The following is a 19692-nucleotide window of genomic DNA, read 5'->3' as shown; positions in this document are numbered from 1 at the left end:
CCTGCTCATTACCAACTCCTGGAGTTTACTCAAACTCATGTCCATTGAGTCAGTGATGGCATCCAACCATCTCATCCTCTGTCGTACCCTTCTCCTCCTGCCTTCAATCTTTTCCAGCATCAGGGTCTTTTTAAATGAGACAGCTCTTCGCCGAAATCAGGTGACCAAAGGATTGGAGTTTCAGCTTCAGCATCAGTCCTTCCAATGAATATTCAGGACTGATTTCCATTAGGACAGACTGATTGGATCTCCTTGCAATCCAAGGGACTCTCAAGAGTCTTCACTAACACCACAGATCCAAAAGCATCAATTTTTCAGCACTCAGCATTCTTTATAGTCCAACTCTCACATCCATACATGACCACTGGAAAAACCACAGCCTTGACTAGACGGACCTTTGTTGGCAAAGTCATGTCTCTGCTTTTTAATATGCTGTCTAGGTTGGTCATAGCTTTTCTTCCAAGGAGTAAACGTCTTTTAATTTCATGGCTGCAGTCACCATCTGCAGTGATTTTGGAGCCCCCAAAAATAAAGGTCTGTCACTGTTTCCACTGTTTCCCCATCTATTTGCCTTGAAGTGATGGGACCAGATGCCATGATCTTAGCTTTCTGAATGTTGAGCTTTAAGCCAACTTTTTCACTCTCCTCTTTCAGTTTCATCAAGAGGCTCTTTAGTTCTTCTTAGCTTTCTGACATAAGGGTGGTGTCATCTGTATATCTGAGGTTATTGATATTTCTCCCGGCAATCGTGATTCCGGCTTGTGCTTCCTCCAGCCCAGCGTTTCTCATGATGTACTCTGCATATAAGTTAAATAAGCAGGGAGACAATATACAGCCTTGACGTATATCCATACTATTGTGTATAAAATAGATAGCTAATGAGAACCTACTGTATCCCACAGGGAACACTACTCAATGCTCTGTGGTGACAAAGAGGGGCTACAGATACACATGTGGCTGATTTACTTTGCTGTACAGCAGAAACTAGCACAACACTGTAAAGCACTTAAGTTCAGTCACTCAGTCGTGTCTATTTGCGACTACATGGACTGTAGCATTCCAGGATTTCCTGTCCATCACCAAATCCCAGAGCTTACTGAAATTCATGTTCATTGAGTCACTGATGCCATCCAACCATCTCATGCTCTGTCATCCCCTTCTCCTCCTGCCTTCAATATTTCCCAACATCAGGGGGGTTTCGAATGAGTCAGTTCTTCGCATCAGGTGGCCAAAGTATTGGAACTTCAAAATCAGTCCTTCCAATGAATAATCAGGACTGATTTCCTTTAGAATTGACTGACTGGATCTCCTTGTTGTCCAAGGGACTGTCAAGAGTCTTCTCCAACATGACAATTCAAAAGCATCAATTCTTCAGTGCTCAGCTTTCTTTATAGTTCAACTCTCACATCCATACAAGACTACTGGAAAAACGATAGCTTTGACTAGACAGACCTTTGTTGGCAAAGTAATGTCTCTGCTTTTTAATATGCTGTCTAGGTTAGTCATAGCTTTTCTTCCAAGGAGCAAGTGTCTTTTAATTTCATTGCTGCAGTGACCATCTGCAGTGATTTTGGAGCCCCAAAAAATAGTCTGTCACTGTTCTCATTGTTTCCCCGTCTATTTGCCATGAAGTGATGGGACCAGATGCCATGATCTTAGTTTTCTGAATGTTGAGTTTTAAGCCAACTTTTTCACTCTCATCTTTCACTTTCATCAAGAGGCTCTTTAGTTCTTCTTTATTTTCGGCCATAAGGGTGGTGTCATCTGCATATCTGAGGTTATCGATATTTCTCCTGGCAATCTTGATTCCAGATTGTGCTTCATCCAGCCCAGCATTTCTCATGATGTACTCTGCATATAAGTTAAATAAGCAGGGTGACAATACACAGCCTTGACGTACTCCTTTCCCTATTTAGAATCAGTCTGTTGATCCATGTCCAGTTCTAACTATTGCTTCTTGACCTGTACACACATTTCTCAGGAGGCAGGTAAGGTGGACTGGTATTCCCATCTCTTTAAGAACTTTCCACAGTTTGTTGTGATGCACACAGTCAAAGGCTTTGGCATAGTCAATAAAACAGAAGTAAATGTTCTTCTGGAACTCTCTTGCTTTTTTGATGATCCAGCAGATGTTAGCAATTTGATCTCTGCTTCCTCTGCCTTTTCTAAATCCAGCTTGAACATCTGGAAGTTCACAGTTCACGTACTGTTAAAGCCTGGCTTGGAGCATTACTTTACTAGCGTGGGAGATGAGTGCAATTGTGCGGTAGTTTGAACATTCTTTGGCATTGCCTCTCTTTGGAATTGGAATGAAAACTGACCTTTTCCAGTCCTGTGGCCACTGCTGAGTTTTCCAAATTTGCTGGCACATTGAGTGCAGCACTGTCACAGCATCATCTTTTAGGATTTTAAATAGCTCAACTGGAATTCCATCACCTCCACTAGCTTTGTTTGTAGTGATACTTCTGAAGGCCCACTTGACTTCTCCTCTGGAGATACGGGTCAGTGGCCTGCTGCAGGGGCAGGGGCTCTGAGGGGCTCTGGGTGCAGCAGACCAGGGTATGGCATAAGCCCTCTTGGAGGAGGTCACCATTACCCCCACCATAGAGCTGCCAGAACTTACACAGGACTTGGGAAACAGACTCTTGAAAGGTACAAACAAAATCTTGTGTGCACCAGGACCCAGGAAAAGGAGCAGTGACTCCTGAGTGTCCAGGAGTCTCCAGAGGAGGTGTGGGTCGGTGGTGGCCTGCTACAGGGTTGGGATGGGACTTTTTGAAGGAGGTCACCATTATCTTTATTACCTCCACCATAGTTTGGCCCCAGGTCAAACCAAAGGGAGGGAACACAGCCCCGCCTATCAACAGAAAATTGGATTAAAGATTTACTGAGCATGGCCCCGCCCACCAGAAGAGGACCCAGTTTCCCCCAGTCAGTGTCTCTCAGTCTCTCCCATCAGGAAGCTTCCATAAGCCTCTTATCCTTATCCCTCAGAGGGCAGACAGAATGAAAACCACAATCACAGAAAACTAACCAAACTGATCACATGGACGACAGCTTTGTCTAACTCAATGAAACTATGAGACATGCCATGTAGGGCCATCCAAGTTGGACGGGTCATGGTGGAGAGTTCTGACAAAGCATGGTCCACTGGAGAAGGGAATGGCAAACCACTTTAGCATGGGTAAGAGAATGGGCACTGATGGATCAAAAGGGGGTGAAGCTGGGGTGTTTCAAATGGAAGAGGAAATGGTGCAAGGTGCAGCTGGAGAAGCTCAGGGACTAAAACATGCATCTGCCACTTTCGATAATACTGAAAGTGTCAAGTAGTAAAGCGAGTTTTTGGTGACTGACTTTAACAATCAAATCTTAAAATACTGGGTACATATTAACCACCTTCCACAAACAGTGGGAAACAGACAATGCTTCAATCATGTACCTATGTGCCACAGAGAGTGAAGCTCACAGTTGGAATTCTCTTTATGCCCTCAAGGTCTCTGGTCAAAATTTTCCTGTTCTTAGTTCCCTCATCTATCAAAGCAGAGAGCTGAGAGAGAGAACTGGTCGGTAATACATTCACCTCAAAGGGATGGTCCTATAGAACAGACATTCATACCCAGATGAAAACAACAGTACTGAGGAACAAAACTTCAGGCAAATTTAATAAAAATAACAGTAATTATCATAAAATGAGCATTTACAGTGTGCATGCTGCTGCTGCTGCTGCTAAGTCGCTTCAGTCGTGTCTGACTCTGTGCGACCCCATAGACGGCAGTCCACCAGGCTCCCCCGTCCCTGGGATTTTCCAGGCAAGAACACTGGAGTGGGTTGCCATTTCCTTCTCCAAAGCATGAAAGTGAAAAGTGAAAGTGAAGTCGCTCAGTCGTGTCCGACTCAGCGACCCCATGGACTGAAGCCTACCAGGCTCCTACATCCATGAGATTTTCAAGGCAAAAGAGTACTGGAGTGGGGTGCCATTTCCTTCTCCTACAGTGTGCATAGCACTATTCAAATACTTGATATATGATGTCATTCAAACCTCATTAAATCCTGCACATTATTCCCCTTTTACAGATAAGGAAATGAAGGGTTAGAGAAGGTAGACAGCAGGAGGTGGTAGCAAGAGAATTCAAAACTAGATCTGTCTGATTCCAAGCTGTGCTCTTAGTCACTCAGAACTGTGCTGTCTTAATTTAACTTCACAGGAACCCCAGCACTACACCTTTACACAGTGTTCATCTTAAGAGGGAATTACCATGGTTTGACTTGTTTTTAGAAGGGTCATTTTTAACATCCATCTAAATAAACTTCAGAAAATTTCCTAGCTGCTTCTCAACTAAATATTTTTGGTATACTTGGGGAGAATAAATGTGGTGTTTTCTAATGGAATGCGGAAAGCAGAGGCTCAGCATGTATTTGTTACTGGATGAAGCTATTCAATAAAGTTTTATTGTGCATCTGCGTGCCTAGTCATTTTCATCTCTTCGGACCTCAGGAACTGTAGCCCATCAGGCTCCTCTGTCCATGGAATTCTCCAGGCAAGATTACTGGAGTGGGTAGCCAATTCCCTTCTCCAGGAGATCACCCAGAAATAGAACCTAGGTCTCCAGCAACGCAGGCAGAAAAGGTTAGTTGTGAGGGATAAGAAACAGACACTGGATTCAACTTAGATGTTTCTTGAATATAATCCAGAAGCAAATTCAAAAACAAGGGAAGTTTCTAAAAGAAGATCCAGGGTAAAGATTATAATATACACAATGAAGTCTGATAACATATACCAAAGTAATTAACAACGGTAGTTCATTTTTAGATGACTAAAAGGCTATTCATTTTTTAATAATTTTAAATGAAATATTTTCTCTGTATGCTTTTGTTCTTGGGACTAAAGGTTAATTATCTCTGGAATGCTGATTAAATATTACCCAGCTATTCTCAGACTTCACCATAATCCTTCCGTTTGAGAGAATCTGTGAGGAGGAGGAGGCCAGCAGTGTCTTTGCTGGACTGTGATGATGACTCCAGGAGGCAGCTGAAGAACCCAGCATGAGTCCTGGCCCAGAAAAAGGACTCAACACATGCCACTTCTCAACTGTGTGTCTCTTAAACGCCAAAATCACACACTGAAATAACACTATGGAACACACTTTGGAAACGATTCTGCAGATAAATGTCCGTGCCTAACTGTAATATGGTTTATTTGCCATTTAGCATGAATCCAGCAAAGTCTCAAAAATCAACAACACAGTTCATTTTTGGCCATCATGGCAGGAAGTCTGGAGTCTTATTGAGCTATTCATTCATCCAAGCTGTTTCTTACTAGTAGAGAGTGTTCAGGTACAAATGGCCGAACATTAAATAAGTATGGTTATCGATTTCCAAATTTAATGGATATAATATCTAAGGACAATTTTAGTTTGTAAATGATAAGCCATGAACTCAATAGAACATAAGAATACAACTTATATATATATATATATATATTTTAAATTGGTGACAACGGTACAAAAATAACTTTCTATCTATTTATATTTGGTAAAGGAAAAGACTCTGAAAGACTATGCACATACACAAACATATAACTGAATTAGCTATACACCTGAAATTAACAGCACTATAAATCATCTATACTTCAATTAAAAAATAAATTAATTTCTAAAAATGCTAAGCAGCATCTGGTGATGCAGGGTTACCACAAACCTTCAATTTGTGAAAAATGTAATCAAGTGAAGTACAATAAAAAGAAGAAAAAAAAAGAGCTGAATGAACCTCTTTTATATTTAAATCACTCACTGCATTAGAGCTTTAAGGCAGTGCATATATATGTGCTTTTGACCTAAATTTTTTTAATATTTATTTTTAATTTATTTGACCACACCAGGCGTTAGCTGTGGCACATGCGATCCAGTTCCCTAACCAGAAACCGAACTGGGGTGCCCTACATTGAGAGTTCCGAGTCTTAGCCATTGGACCACCAGGGAAATCCCATACATATACATCTGCTTTTAATTAACCAACTAAAACTTCTGGCTTGAAAGAATAGAGACTTGTGGCAGCGCAGAACCTAAGAGAACTAAGACAACCAGTCTAAGCAATAAAGAATAACCACTAAAGAATCTCAATCTTCTTAAAAAAAAAAAAAGTCAAGTTATTTAGATTATTCTAGTCTAAGACTCACTTAATTGACTGTGGAAGCTTAACTGATGAAATACATGGGACATACATCCAGGATATGACTTACAAATTTATGTTAACAGCTGAGAATAACAATTGTGCTAACTACTCATAACATTATCATCACCCTGTCAATGTTCGTAAGTCTGAGAGAAGGAAACGACCTCAGACTCCTTGGTAGCCAATAGTAAGTACATTGTTGACACTGATACAAAACAAAAACAAAAGCATTTAAAATAAAGCAAACTTCCCAGAACTGGCTGTAATAAAAATTAATGACTGTTACCTCAACAGGGTTTTAAAACAATAGCTTTTCTATAATCAGTTCTCTCATTTTCAAAATGGCTATCTAAAATTTAAACCTTTCCACACCTCTCCTTGTGTTCCTACTCTATCATCATCTCTTTCCATCACTCACAGCCTTTTATCTCGGAGAGCAAAAGAATGATCACACTCTGCTCTTGTTTCATCCCACCCAGTTTCAAGGGTGATATGTGAGTTAGATCTCTTACTATGCTCCCTCCCTCTACTCCTGCCCTTCTGCTTATCAACCCAGCAAAAGCTCAGCCCCAAAAGAGCAAACACAGCTATCTGTCTTCTCTACTTCCACACACATGCTGCTTTGTAAGTGAATGAGAAAAATCACACATCTGCATGGGTAATATCCAGTACGAATGTATTATGTCCAACCTTCAGTTCAGTTCAGTTCAGTTGCTCAGTCGTGTCCAACTCTTCGCGACCCCATGAATTGCAGCACGCCAGGCCTCCCTGTCCATCACCAACTCCCAGAGTTTACCCAAACCCATGTCCATCGAGTCAGTGATGCCATCCAACCTTCACTGGGCCCTAAATACTCTAAGTTTTCTGTTGTTCCTTTTCAACTATCTTTCTCAATTCCCATTCATTAATATTCCAAACTATCACAATTTCCTAACGTCCCCTATTCGACCTACTAATTCCAGAGTTTTAACAGACATCTTCTGTTGAAAACTATAGGAAACAGAAGTCATCGCACAAAATCTTATTCAACTTTCCACCACCTTCACTACAAATCTGTGTTCAGTTCAGTTCAGTCTCTCAGTCGTGTCTGACTCTTTGTGACCCCATGAACCGCAGGATGTCAGACTTCACTGTCCATCACCAACTCCCGGAGTCCACCCAAACCCATGTCCATCGAGTTGGCGATGCCATCCAGCCATCTCATCCTCTGTCATCCCCTTCTCCTCCTGCCCTCAATCTTTCCCAGCATCAGGGTCTTTTCCAATGAGTCAACTCTTCGCATCAGGTGGCCAAAGTATTGGAGTTTCAGCTTCAACATCAGTCCTTCCAATGAACACCCAGCACTGATCTCCTTTAGGATGGACTGGTTGGATCTCCTTGCAGTCCAAGGGACTCTCAAGAGTCTTCTCCAACACCACAGTTAAAAAGCATCAATTCTTTGGCACTCAGCTTTCTTTATACTCCAACTCTCACATCCATACATGACCACTGGAAAAACCATAGCGTTGACTAGACAGATCTTTGTAAATTCAGACTGAAATTGAAGAAAGTGGAGAAAACCACTAGACCATTCAGGTTAAGACCTAAATCAAATCCCTTATGACTATACAGTAGAAGTGAGAAATAGATTTAAAGGACTAGATCTGATAAGACAGAATGCCTGATGAACTATGGATGGAGGTTCATGACATTGTACGGGAGACAGGAATCAAGACTATCCCCAAGAAAAAGAAATGCAAAAAAGCAAAATGGCTGTCTGAGGAGGCCTTACAAATAGCTGTGACAAGACGGGAAGTGAAAAGCAAAGGAGAAAAGGAAAGATATACCTTTGAATGCAGAGTTCCAAAGAATAGCAAGGAGAGATAAGAAAGCCTTCTTCAGTGATCAATGCAAATCTGTGTTCACATCCAACAAAACTATAGGCTTTCCTACAGCATACGGTGTCTCTCTTGTTCAAAGCTCACTTGTATGTGCTCAGTAGTTAAGTCATGTCTGACTTTTTGTAGCCTGCAGCCCACCAGGCTCCTCTGTCCATGGGATTTCCTAGGGAAGAATACTGGAGTGGGTTGCTATTTCCTCCTCCAGGGGATCTTCCCAACCCAGGGATAAACCCTCATCTCCTGCATTGTAGGCAGATTTTTTATCACGGTCAAGGCTCACTCACCCACCTGTAATTTGAGTCTCTTCACTAAATCTCAGTCTCTTAAAAATCTTATTTCCCCCGTGCTTGTTTCTTCCCTTCTCTTTATGGTCACGCCTGGATCTCTCCCACTTCTAACAACTCAGCAAAACTCTAGAAATTTACAAACACAAATTCCCTATTGCCAGAGTCACCTCCATCGATCTCTTCCAATCCTCTTTTCTTTCACATTTCCACAAGCTGAATCCATACTGTCTCATCTCATCTCCCAGTCACTGCTCAACATACTGCTTTCTGATGCTGCCCTTCTAGACTTTCCAACTGGCAAACCTCAAGCACATGTTTAAGTCTCCATCTTGCTGGGTCTCTCTATTGTGCAGAGATGAATGCTTTTTCTCGCAACTGTTATCTCTTGAGTTTCATAATCACCCTCTCTTGATTCTGTTTGTACTGCTACTGACCAGTTCCTGTGCTGTATCCTTTATGGGTCCCCCTTCTTTCATTAAACGCTCATATTCTGCACAGTCCATCCTCAGCCTACTGCTCCTGGCGTACAGGGAGGCATGAGTAGTGTTGGGTCCCCTCCTAGGGTTCCAACAACCACATCTCTGAAGCGGTCCCCAAAGTAAGTATCTAGCCACATCCCCTCACCTGAGCTTCTAACTGCCTACTGAATACCTCCACCTGGGAAGCTCACAGACAGTGTGGAGTCAATGCCCCAAACTGAGTCTATTCCCTATACCTCTCTTTCTCAGCTACTAGGAAAAACATCCACCCAGTTTCTCAAATTAGAAACCTAAGAGATAGCCTCACTTTGGCCCCTTCTTCTTCCTTATTCTATTGCTGAGAATACCTCATTGGCTCTGCATACCTCCAAGAAAAAATATTAGCTCTTAATATGACATAAAACCTGTCTTGATGTAGCTCCTATCAATCTTGACAATCTCATTTTTTTACCCCTCCTTGATATAAAATCAACTTCTTAGACCGCTTATAAGATGCTCGCACACATCAGCATGTTTGTGGAATTTACTTTGATTCAGGATTGAACTTCTTACTCTAACTACCTTCTTGGTTAATTTAGCCCAGTTAGTTCCAATCTCGGAGAAGGCAATGGCACCCCACTCCAGTACTCTTGCCTGGAAAATCCCATGGACGGAGAAGCCTCGTAGGCTATAGTCCATGGGGTCGCTAAGAGTCGGTCACGACTGAGCGACTTCACTTTCACTTTTCCCATTCATTCACTGGAGAAGGAAATGGCAACCCACTCCAGTATTCTTGCCTGGAGAATCCCAGGGACGGTGGAGCCTGGTGGGCTGCCCTCTATGGGGTCGCACAGAGTCGGACACGACTGAAGCGACTTAGCAGCAGCAGCAGCAGCAGCAGCAGCAGTTCCAATCTGGCTAATGTTTATCTTATTAGGATTCAAAAATCACATCACATTCTCAAAAGATACTTCCCTGCCCTGATTCCCCCATAGACTTTCAGGTAACTCTCCTTTCAGGGGTGCCATAAGACTCTCCTATGTCTCGAATGCTACATTTCTTTGTTATTCCATTATCTGTTTATGCACTCATCTCTTCTCCAACAGAATTACATGTCATGTTTATCTTCCTCATGATACTTCCAACTCACAAAACTGGACTACATCTTCTCTCAGAACTCCAATGTAGAGTACAATGTATAGCACAATTTCTGTTTGTTTGAGACATATTCACAGAATGACTCAGTAATGCACAGTAACAAAATGCATGAAGAGATAAGCAAACAAATAAAAACACAGAATATGTAGAGTCTGTGCCTCCTCTCTGCAGTCAAATGAGCCTTTAGTTTGGTGTGAATAACACATACACTGAATGTATTTCAGCATATATTCAATATATTATTTCAGCATAAATAGTTGATAATCTTTCCTTCATCTTGTAATGTCTTTATTTTTAATGCCATAACAACAATAATAGACACAAGAGTTCCCTAGGACAAACATTTGTTGAGTGTGTTAAGTATATTCTCTTACTTATTCTTCACACCAAGGTAGATATTCTTATTTACAGCCGAGAAACTAAAGGTGACAGCCCCTCCCAAGTCCAGGAGACAACTGAGGGTCTAAACCCCAGAGAGGAACAACCAAGAACACTGACAGCTGCAAACTGCAGACTAAGTGAAAGTCTATCTACTGAACATGAAACATCAGTCTTGTTCTTCAATTTAGCTTTAAGGAAACACCAGCAGGTATACACTGTAAGGAAATCAAATCAGTCAATCCTAAAAGAAATCAACCTTGAATATTCATTGGAAGGACTGATGCTAAAGCTGAAGCTCCAATACTTCAGCCACTCGATGAGAAGAGCCCACTCTTTGGGAAAGATGCTGATACTGGGAAACAGTGAAGGCAAAAGGAGAAGTGGGTGGCAAAGAATGAGATAGTTAGATAGCATCACTGACTCAAATTTCATGAATTTGAGCAAACTCCAGGAGAGAGTAGAGGACAGAGGAAACTGAAGTGCTGCAGTCCATGAAGTCACAAAAGAGTCGCACATGACTTAGCGACTGAATAACAACAAATACATGCTTCAGGCAGGAGACTGAAATATACACTTTCCTGAAATATCAACATATGCTAGGCTAAAGGGTCTCCACATTTTATCCAGCCAGATCATCCTACCACTGGAAAAGTCTCAACATTGCACACGTACTTTTCAATCAGTGTTTCAATACCTCATTCTTAAATATCAATGTATAGACAATTATCATCAGACATCTGAAGATTACTCCAATATGAAAGTAAGTGATATAAAAAAAGAAAAACAGTAATTTGGAGCAAATAACAATGAAAGAGGCATGAGAAAATTTGAACAAGCTTTAATATTTTCCGAGGGATAAGGAGATATTGCACAATTTAAAAAAAATAAGAGTTCAAGGAAATTAAAAATATGATAGCACAAAGTGAATCCCAAAGAGTTAACACTTGATTGATACAGTTGCAAAAAAGGGGAACATATAAAACAAAGGGAAGAAGATTAACAAAGAAATATTTCAAAATATTTTCCCAAAAATAAAAAGTACAAGCTTGCAAATTCACACGAAGCCTCCATAAAATTTCAAAATAATGAGGAAAGGAATCTAGAACATTTCACACAGAAAGACTAACAGACACAGAGAACAAACAATAAAGAGATCAGTGAGACTTTGAGGGGAGACAGTGAGTCACGGACACAGGAAAAACGAAAGAAGTAGGGGGGGAGAAGGGGGGCAGGAGAGGCCAAGAGAGGAACAGAGAGAAACAGGAGAGAGAGGTGGGGAGAGAGAGAGACAGGGAGAGACAGGCAGAGATGGGGAGAAAGGGACAGAAACAGAGAGGGAAGTAGAGAAAGACATGAGAAGGACAGAGACAGATCAAAGGAGAATAAAAGGGAGATAGGGAAGAAAAAGAGACCCGAGGAAAGGCAGAAGTTGAGACAGTTACGTTACAAAGTCTGGGGAAAACAAGAATGGAAAATAGTGGTGGTTTGTTATAAGGTTCATCTATGAATAATATTTACACCAAGGTCAACAGAGGATAAACACTGAATCTTCCTTAAACGAATGGTATACTTGTATGGGAAAGAAAAGAAGGAGGGTAGCATGTATGAGTCAAAGTATGTGTGCATGGTTTGGAGGGATGCAGAGGTAAAAAAAAAAAGGTAATTATTCTATTTCTCAACAAGAAGTCAATTAAAACTGAATAATCAAGAAATAGCAGTAACAGTATGCTATGCAAAAGCTGAAAGAGCTAAAGGTGGCAGCAACAACTAGCAGTGGAGAGGACCCTATAAGCCTGTGGAAGTACTTGACTTTTTAAACTATGTTCATATACATTTTTGATAAAAACTTTTAAATTATTCCAAAAATCCCCACTAATACTGCTACATGTGATCAACTAGGCAAAACACATTAAAACATTAGTTCTATTTTGACTAACTATCCTATCACAAGATCTCTTCTAGAAAATCCAAACAAAGTAAACTGTGATGACTCTTCAAAGTATGCAAAGCACTGCAGCAACTGCACCATTTGATGCCATAAACCATCACTTCAAAAGATAACAGAAATAACATAAGTGGTCATTTACAACCTATCTCTCTTCCGAGGACCAACCATTAGAGGAACATTTTACAAAATGCTCACAATCTTCCCTTCATCTATTAGAAATAAAAGGAGTTCATTCTGACCAGATCTCACATCGAATTGCCTTATAGCAAACTGAAAGGAAGGAATGACATCCTCAAGCTTCTCAAAAATGAACTCATTCTATCACTTATTTCCCTACCTATGAGTGACTTATTGTCAATTCAAAGAATTGATGCCTTCGAATTGTGGTGCTGGAGGAGACTCTTGAGAGTCCCTTGGGCTGCAAGGAAATCAAGCCAGTCAATCCTAAAGGAAATCAACCCTGAACATTCACTGGAAGGACTGGTGCTGAATCTGAAGTTCCAATACTTTGGCCACCTGATGAGAAGAGCCGACTCACTGGAAAAGACCTTGATGCTGGGAAAGATTGAAGGCAAGAAGAGGAGAGGGCAGCAGAGGATGAGATGGTTAGATAGCATCACTGACTCAACAGACATGAGTTTGAGCAAACTCCGAGAGACAGTGGAGATAGTGGAGGACAGGGGAGCCAGGCATGCTGCAGTCCATTGTGTTGCAAAGAGTTGGACATGACTTAGCGACTCAAAACAACAACATGACTTATTGTAATCTCAAGATTCCTGCAGTACCACCCCATCCTAAAGCCAGGTGCTTGGCAGCCTGGACTCACCCTGTTAAACACTGGCAGCATCATGTACAGCTTCTCTTCTTGTTCCTTCTGGGTCATGTGCCGGGGAGGGTGGCACAGCTCTGTGAAGAGCCGACGGAGGTGCATCAGTCCTAGGGCGTTGTCTTGTGGGCTGCATTCCTCCTGCCTCGGCCGCCCCATGATCCTCTTCACCATGTTCATCTTGGCTGAGTGGTGATAAACTCTTCTAATCCTGCAGGGAGATGTTCATACACAAACCGTCAAAATATTATCGTCTTGACCAAGTCCAGCATGCATGGCAGAGCTTCTTAAAAAGTCAGGAAAACAAAAAAATTCTGTCTAAAATATTTTTCTACTTTTTAAACAGAAAAAATAGAGGCAGAGCTAATTTTGATAAATCTCTCTAAATGACAAGTATCAAATGGTGCCACTCAATGTTCTTTACAAATTGGCCTCAGTTTGGATAAACTGTAAAACATTAAATGTAAAAAATTAATTGTTGCTGGATGAGCAATAAACATTTCCAATTAAGGCAGTCATATTAAGTTCAACAAATAAAGGGATATAAATTTTATAATTAATATATGGCTTAATAGTTGAGTATATGGAAAAAGATGAAAAGAACTTAAAATTCATCCACACCCTCCAAATTAACTGAAAAAAACAAACAAATCCACAAAGCTTTCTATTTTTAATCATTTAACATTTTTGTAGATGAAGGATTACACTTGGGATACTCACTGAAGAGTTTACATGGTAGTTTGAAACATGCAAATTAAATGAAATGATACCTTGAAATATATTATAAATCATAAGTGAAAACTGACATGTAACTTAAAACTATTTCTTTAGACTATACCTTGAAACCCTTTGCCAGGTCAGGTTAATGCCTTTAACAGATTATGACAATCAATTAAAAAAAGAAATAGAATGTAATATTGCAAATCGATTATACTTCAATAAAATATTTTTAATGAAATAGAATATACTGGAATACATGGAGAAAGAACAATCATTATTTCATAAAATTTATTTTAGGTAAGGGTGCATTCATGTGTATCGAATCACAATATAAAATGTATCCCTGGCTAGAGCTGCAGTTAATAAATAAATAAGCCAACCACTGGGTTAGAACACACACCAGAATCAGTAACACTAAGCTTTCCGAAAGCACCATCAGGCCTTTTCAACCACTGTGAACTGTGCCAGCTATCAGCTAACTTCAGACCAAAAAAAACGGGATTATCTTACAAAAGGAACCAGGAGGGCTGGTAGGACACTATGGATATACCAAACTTGGGTAAAAGGCAATTTGCTTTTTAATTTGTAGAAAAGCAGGGATAACTTGGAAATTTGTAATTTTCCCATATAAGCCAGTATGGCATTTCTTAAGAAAGGAGAGATCACTGCTTTATTTACCAAACATCTATTGATTTTTTTAAAGCCATAAGAACTAGTATCTTAAACATGCTTGTCCTTGAGAATTTTGAGTGGATTCCACATTTGGCTGTGGGGAAATGTTTATGCAGCCTAGCTGCACTACTCCAGGAGGTCACCTGTGACTCACCACAGGTGAGGAGCAGGAAGACACTCTACTCAAGGCTGGTCTGCACCAAGGGCCTTCTATGCAAGGAGCACTCAGCACCACTAAGCTGTCCAGTCGTGGGGAAAGTGCTCAGACCACTGGCACAGGGCCGAGGCGGCCCTCTGAACTACAAAATGACAAGTGAAAGTCAGTTTGGTTCAAACTTGCTCGACATATTTCATTCTTGGAAAAATGTGTAAGTTCTCCAAGTGTAAATTATAAAGATTTCAACAAATACATTCCAACAGCCTACTATGTGCTGGTATTTTTCATCCTGGAGAACCCCAGAACAAAAATAAAATCTGAAGTGAATTATACAACTTGTGTAAATTAGCTAACATTTCAGATTATGCATAGATCTGTTCTTTTTCCTTAACCTGTAGCTGCAGTTTATAATGTAAAGTGTGTGGACAGGGTTTAGGGGATTCATGACCCTCTAATGTTTCAAAAAACATTTTTAAGAGATCTCCAGCTTTCAAAGGTGTCTATGTCATTAAAAAGTCAAGCATCATTCCTTATTTATAGAGCATTAAAGTACTTTCTGAGCATTTCCTTTGGTCCTCATTCCAACTTAAGCAAGTGAACCAAGGAGGGGATTAATTCTGCTTTTAAGCGAGACCCCTCCAAGACAAGAACAACTTGCTCAAAATGCACAGTGAAGAAGAACTGAGTGAGAACCCACGACTCGGACCTCCTGGTCCAGCCCTTTCTGCTTGCTGGTATTCATGTGCCTATTTTAAATTACAGAATTTTGGCAACTCTGACTCTAGAATATTTATTTTGCATCAAGTGGCAATTAGGATGCAAAAGAAATCTTTTTTATTTTTCTGAAGATACAGTAATCAAATATCAGTAAATACACACACATAATCACACAAAGACAGAAACCAGCTAGATGTAATAAAGCTATTGTACCACTGTTATTTAATCTCTGTCAAATTCAGTCAGCTAAATGGATTTACTGGTATTTCTTGATTACTCAGATAATCTCAGTAATGGAGGAAAAAAATCAGATTCCTCCTTTTCTCCTAATTTACCAAGAAACACTTAAGCCTATCATATTAGATTGCTGACTCATAGCTTTGTCTGCACTTCAATGTTTTGTAAGTTAAAGTATAATTCAGACACAGAACTATCTTGTTTAAAGTACTCTTCAGCAGTGAAAGAGCAGAGAAGAATGGGTACTTTTTGGTCAAGTCTGTACCCACACGTTCCTGTAAGATAGGTAACTTCAGGTGAAAGATTCTTAATTCTCCTGAATCTTGGGTTTCTCTGACCTATGAAATCTTTCCTCATAGGCTTTCTGAAATGCGTACATAAAATAGCATCATTTCTATGAAGTGTTAAGCACATTAATTACGTTCAACAATTTTTAAATTTCTTCCTTCAGCTTGATCATGAAATATTTAATTCCTTTTCATTTACATTTTAGTTATTTAAGCAAAACTAAAGGAAGGGAAACAATGCAGGCCCTTATAGTACTATGCTTTATTAGAGATGTACAAAACTATAAATAAAAAATTAAGGAAAAATTTATTTCTTCGATGCTCAAAAAGAGGTTCATAAAGCAATAAAGAAGAGATAGGCAAAATACAGTAATATTGAGAACAAATCATAAAATGATTATTTAGGGGTTAGTTATTAGGGATTTTCAAAATATTTACAAAGATTATTGTGCATAAGAACTAGTTTTCTAATGCAAACTCTATTTCGTTTCACAAGAGAAAAGTGTGCTGCCAACGGAGGGTTATTTAAATAGCAATGAGACAATTATTGCAATGAGCCCAGACAGTATTTTTTATTCTAATCTCCTGTGTTAATGCTTGAAAATCTTTTGGAATTGCTTGAAGAACTGTTTAAATCCTTTAAACAGTTTGTCATTTTTTAATTATGGAAGGGTAGAAAAAGTAAATAGCTTCAACTTGCAAAAATATATTTGACAAGTTACTAATGGCCTTTGAGTAGCTCAGCTAAAAACTGAAAAGAGTTTTTTCTGCTGCTGCTGCTGCTGCTAAGTCGCTTCAGTCGTGTCCGACTCTGTGCGACCCCATAGACGGCAGCCCACTAGGCTCCCCTGTCCCTGGGATTCTCCAGGCAAGAACACTGGAGTGGGTTGCCATTTCCTTCTCCAATGCATGAAAGTGAAAAGTGAAAGTGAAGTCGCTCAGTCATGTCTGACTCTTAGCGACCCCATGGACTGCAGCCTACCAGGCTCCTCTGTCCATGGGATTTTCCAGGCAAGAGTACTGGAGTGGGGTGCCATTGCCTTCTCCGAGTTTTTTCTGAGTAACTCCTTAATTTCACAAGAGAAGAAATAAATAGCTCACAGGACTTAGGAAAATCTTAAAGTTTCATTAAAGAATTATAATTCCACAGGTTTTTTTTCTTAAACTTTCTAGGGAAAAAAATCATTTTTTTTTTTTTTTTGCACTGTGAAGGCAGAACTTCCTACACTTTTGAAAAAAGAAGACAAAATTCTGACAGGCTCCCAACAAACTATATATAACCTGGCAATCTAAACCCATACATTGAAAAAGAACCATTAATAACGTCCTGAATTAGAATTTTAAAATTCTACCTACTGAAACACTGTTTTTGCCTTTCAAGAACAGCCATATCAGAGTTTAGGCCCAAGTATGAGACATGACAAGATCAGCCATCTTATTTATATGGAAAAATACAATTACTTAAGACCAATACCCAACATGAGCTTCCCTGGTGGCTCAGTGGTAAAAAAAAAAATCTGTCTGCAATGCAGGAGACACAGGTTAGACCCTGAGTCAGGAAGACCCCCTGCAAGCCACTTCAGTATTCTTGCCTGGGAAATCCCATGGATAGAGGAGCCTGGTGAGCAAAAGAATAAACAACAATAGCTCTCTTGTAGTAATACTCACAGTACAAAATGATTTATTGCATTATATATTTTATAATTGTTTATAACGAAAAATCAGAAATAGCCTAGTCCTTTAGTAGATGAATAGGCAACTTCTGGTACATCTATATTATGGAATAGTTTAGCTCTCCAAAGTTAGGAGGAAAAAAGAACTTAAATTTTGAAAAATTCAGGGTTTCGACACCTAAATGTAAAGGATTTAGAAGTCATCACTCTTGTACTTACAGAAGAAACAGCTGAACAAACTGGAAACCAAGGATTTTTCCCTGGAGCCCTCAGGGAACTGAGGCTACAGAGCAAACTAATCCCTGAAATCTCGGAAGACAAGTCAATCTGGAAAGTTGCAGATGGAATATGCTTATATGGAACAGAAGTCCCTGGAGCCCTTAACTGTGAAGAACTGCTAGGGGTTAACTGTGGGCTATCATGAATGGGCCACAGCCTTCAGGCCCTCCCCATAACTTTCCTGGGCTGCAATTCTAGGACCCCTCCAGACTCCTTCTCGGAGATAACCTGGGAAAGATGCCCTCCAGGCTCTGGCAGAAGGAGGGGAAGAGCAATCACTCTGAAATGTTCCCAGAGCAACTCCACAAGAAAGCCCTACCTTCCAGGGTCAAAGACTATCTTAGCCTGTCTCACCTGAGGGAAGGGTATCTCTTCCTCTCCTCCTCCCCCAGTCCCACCACCCCTAGCCTTCCAGTCTCACCTACGGGGGTTAAAGGAAGAAACAGCCTGGGAGAAATATTTGTGAAGGTCACAGCCCAGAGTTACAAGCCCACTGAGATTTAATCATCAGGTTACAAAACTGCTCCCTCTTCCACACATTACAACTACCAACTGTGCTCTAAAAAAAAAAAAACAAAAAATCAAAGGGAAGTACAGCAAATCAAAAGCACCATAACAATTACGAAGAATGCTTTGATGAGCCCAACAGTAGACCAAATAAGGCCATTGAAAGAATTAGTAAGCCTGAATATAAATCAATTAGAAGATTCTAGAAGGAGAAGAAAGGGAACAGAGGCATGCATATTCAAACTAATAATGTCTAAGAACTTTACAAAATTAATGACAGACACCAAATCACAGATACGGAACACTCAGAGAATATCAAGGAAGGTTAAGTACCTCAAATATCACATTTAGGCAGATCAAAGTCAGACCATACAAGGTCAAAGACAAGGAGACACTCTTGAAAGGGAGCGAGGTTAGAGGGTGAGGGTGAGTGGGAAAAACTTACCTAAAAGAACAAGGACAAACATTAGAGTGGACCTCTCATCCAAAACGTGCAAGCAAGAAGATAATGAAGGGAAATATTTAATGTGTTGGAACAAAAACCAACCAGTCCAGAATTCTATATCCAATGAAATTATCCCTCAAAAGTGAAGGAAGAATAAAAAATTTCTCAGACAATCAAAAAATGTCATATGTATTGTGACATGATATGCCATGTCAGAAATATTAAAAGTTGTTCAGGGAGAAAAAAATTAATATAGATTGGAAAATTGTACAGGCATACTATGCTTTATTATGCTTCACAAATTGAATTACTTTTTGCAAAGTGAAGGTTTGTGGCAACCCTGTGTTGTCAGACAATGGTTAGCATCTTTTAGGAAAAAGTATTTTTAAATTCAGGTGTGTACATTTTTTGGACATGTTATTGCACACCTCACAGACTACAGTATAGTGTAAATATAACTATTATATGCACTGGGGAACCAAAAAATTGGTGTGACACTTTATTACAATATTTGCTTCATTGAGGTGGCCTGGAATATCTCCAGGGTATGTTTCTATTTACGTAATAAAGAGAAAGGTATCAGAGAAGGAATAAATCATGGTAAAAAAAATATAGTTTTTACTATCCTTAACTGATCTAAAAGATTGTTTTAAAAGTAATAATAGTAATAAGGCATGAGGTCATTATAGTTTATGAATCAGTAAGATGAATAACAGCGATGTCATAAGAATTGGGAATACTCTTGTAAGATATCCATACTATGGTGGTTTAGTTGCTAAGTCGTGTCTGACTCTTGCAACCCCATGGACTGTAGCCCGCTAGGTTCCTCTCTCCATGGAATTTCCCAGGCAAGAACACTGGGGTGGGCTGCCATCTCCTTCTCAGGGGT

The 19692-nt window shown here is 40.0% G+C and overlaps 1 protein-coding gene across 2 annotated transcripts in view; it reads right to left on the bottom strand.

Annotated features, from left to right (window-relative positions):
- The window catches only part of WDFY3 (WD repeat and FYVE domain containing 3), a 279731-nt gene that overhangs the window by 175160 nt on the left and 84879 nt on the right, over positions 1–19692 (bottom strand). For both annotated transcript variants that reach the window (XM_081582148.1, XM_081582158.1), the window contains one exon: positions 13110–13320. In XM_081582148.1, the coding sequence (XP_081438274.1) occupies positions 13110–13289 (180 nt within the window). In that variant the 5' untranslated portion in view covers positions 13290–13320. The remainder of the gene's footprint in view (positions 1–13109; positions 13321–19692) is intronic.

This window comes from Giraffa tippelskirchi, chromosome 1 (genome assembly GCF_054371585.1).
Source record: "Giraffa tippelskirchi isolate mGirTip1 chromosome 1, T2T-mGirTip1v1.2.pri, whole genome shotgun sequence".
Classification (NCBI taxonomy): domain Eukaryota; kingdom Metazoa; phylum Chordata; class Mammalia; order Artiodactyla; family Giraffidae; genus Giraffa; species Giraffa tippelskirchi.
This window is presented reverse-complemented; position numbering and strand designations above follow the sequence as displayed.